This window comes from Arachis ipaensis, chromosome B04 (assembly GCF_000816755.2).
Source record: "Arachis ipaensis cultivar K30076 chromosome B04, Araip1.1, whole genome shotgun sequence".
Lineage (NCBI taxonomy): Eukaryota > Viridiplantae > Streptophyta > Magnoliopsida > Fabales > Fabaceae > Arachis > Arachis ipaensis.
The window spans coordinates 15,184,911-15,186,339 of record NC_029788.2 but is presented as its reverse complement, the minus strand read 5'-3'; the positions used below and the strand labels follow the sequence as shown (position 1 = coordinate 15,186,339).

The 1,429-nt window shown below is 28.4% G+C and overlaps 1 protein-coding gene across 1 annotated transcript in view; it reads right to left on the bottom strand.

The window, feature by feature from the left end:
* Positions 1-1,429, bottom strand: part of LOC107639006 (beta-D-xylosidase 1) — an 8,059-nt gene that overhangs the window by 3,973 nt on the left and 2,657 nt on the right. Inside the window, exon 2 of the mRNA XM_016342412.2 lies at positions 632-913. Within this exon, the coding sequence (XP_016197898.1) occupies positions 632-913 (282 nt within the window). The remainder of the gene's footprint in view (positions 1-631; positions 914-1,429) is intronic.

Below are 1,429 nucleotides of genomic sequence, written 5' to 3'. Positions count from 1 at the left end.
TTTTAAAAAATGGGTAAATTATATTAATTTTTCTGCCAAAAATGATGTGATGATATCAGACATAGTATGCTTAATTTGTCATGTCTGTATTTATATTTATATATGCATATAATTCAAAATTTAAAAAAAAAATACTAGAGAATTAGTAGAATTTATTATTTTTAGTAGCAGTTAGTCTATAATATTTAAAAGTGTCGGCTAAAAATATGTTGTTAGACCACTAAAATAAAAGTATTAGGTATTTAAGTTGATAACTAAATGTACTAACAAAAAAAAAATAGATTTTATTGACCCTTAAACTTTTCTCTTTCAAAAAAGTTAGAGTGCACTAGCTTTATGTGTTTATTTTTAGTTTTCATTTTCAATGTTTGGTGTTTCTTAGATTTTGCAAAGGACACGAGCTGAAAACAGAAAATATAATTTTATTGTTTTTATTTTTTTTCACAAAATTCAAAAATTAAAAAATATTAAAAATAAAAAATAAAAAATAAAAACACAAATCAAACGCACTAGTTTTCTTTTCTTTTTACAAAGAGAATAATACTATGTGTAATCTTTCCTAAATTATTTTTTTAAGAAATAAGTGTAATATTATTGACTATACAAATTAATTATATTTATTGAAACGTACCTTGGCATTGAAATGAAATCTGTCTATGCCGTTCCAATTATCAAGATCATAGGCAGTGTAGTGTTTACAACAAGCAGCCACCTTGAGCCGGTCACCCGCGCCGTTGCCTTGGAGTCCTTGCACATAGCTTGCAGCATATTTCGCGGCCAAGGTGGGGTCTTCGCCAGGAGTCTCCTGGCCACGACCCCATCGAGGATCGCGAAAAATGTTCACATTAGGACTCCAAAATGTCAACCCTGCAGCTCCACCATTGTACATTGCCCTTGCTTCATCAGACACCACCTGATGAGCATAGCAATCAAATTAAATATAATTCACATACTCATTCAATTGAATAGTACAATATTTCTTTAATTAATTTTTTAATTTTTTCTTGTGTCTTGTCTCAATATCAATTTGGCTAAAGCATCAAAGAGAATATTAAAGAAATACCAATTGGTAATAAGAAACAAGCAAGAAACTCTATCTTTGACAATTTTGGAATCTAAACGTCACATGGTCATGCTATAATGCCACCAAATGAATATCGAGTTTCCTTTTCTTTAATAATTTCAAGATTATATTGTACCTAGACAAGGACTTCCCTTCAATGTGTTTAGGTAATTAATTCTGGCTCATCAGTGTTACAGAAAATTATTAAAAATTAAAGCAACTGAATAATGACCTTTGGGAGCATCATCTATATTGAAGAAAGCGGCCTAAAAATAAACTTAATTTAATTTTATATATCGTTACCGATATATATTTTTATATTAGTAAAATTAATTTATTTAAGTTATTATTATTGTAAAAATAATA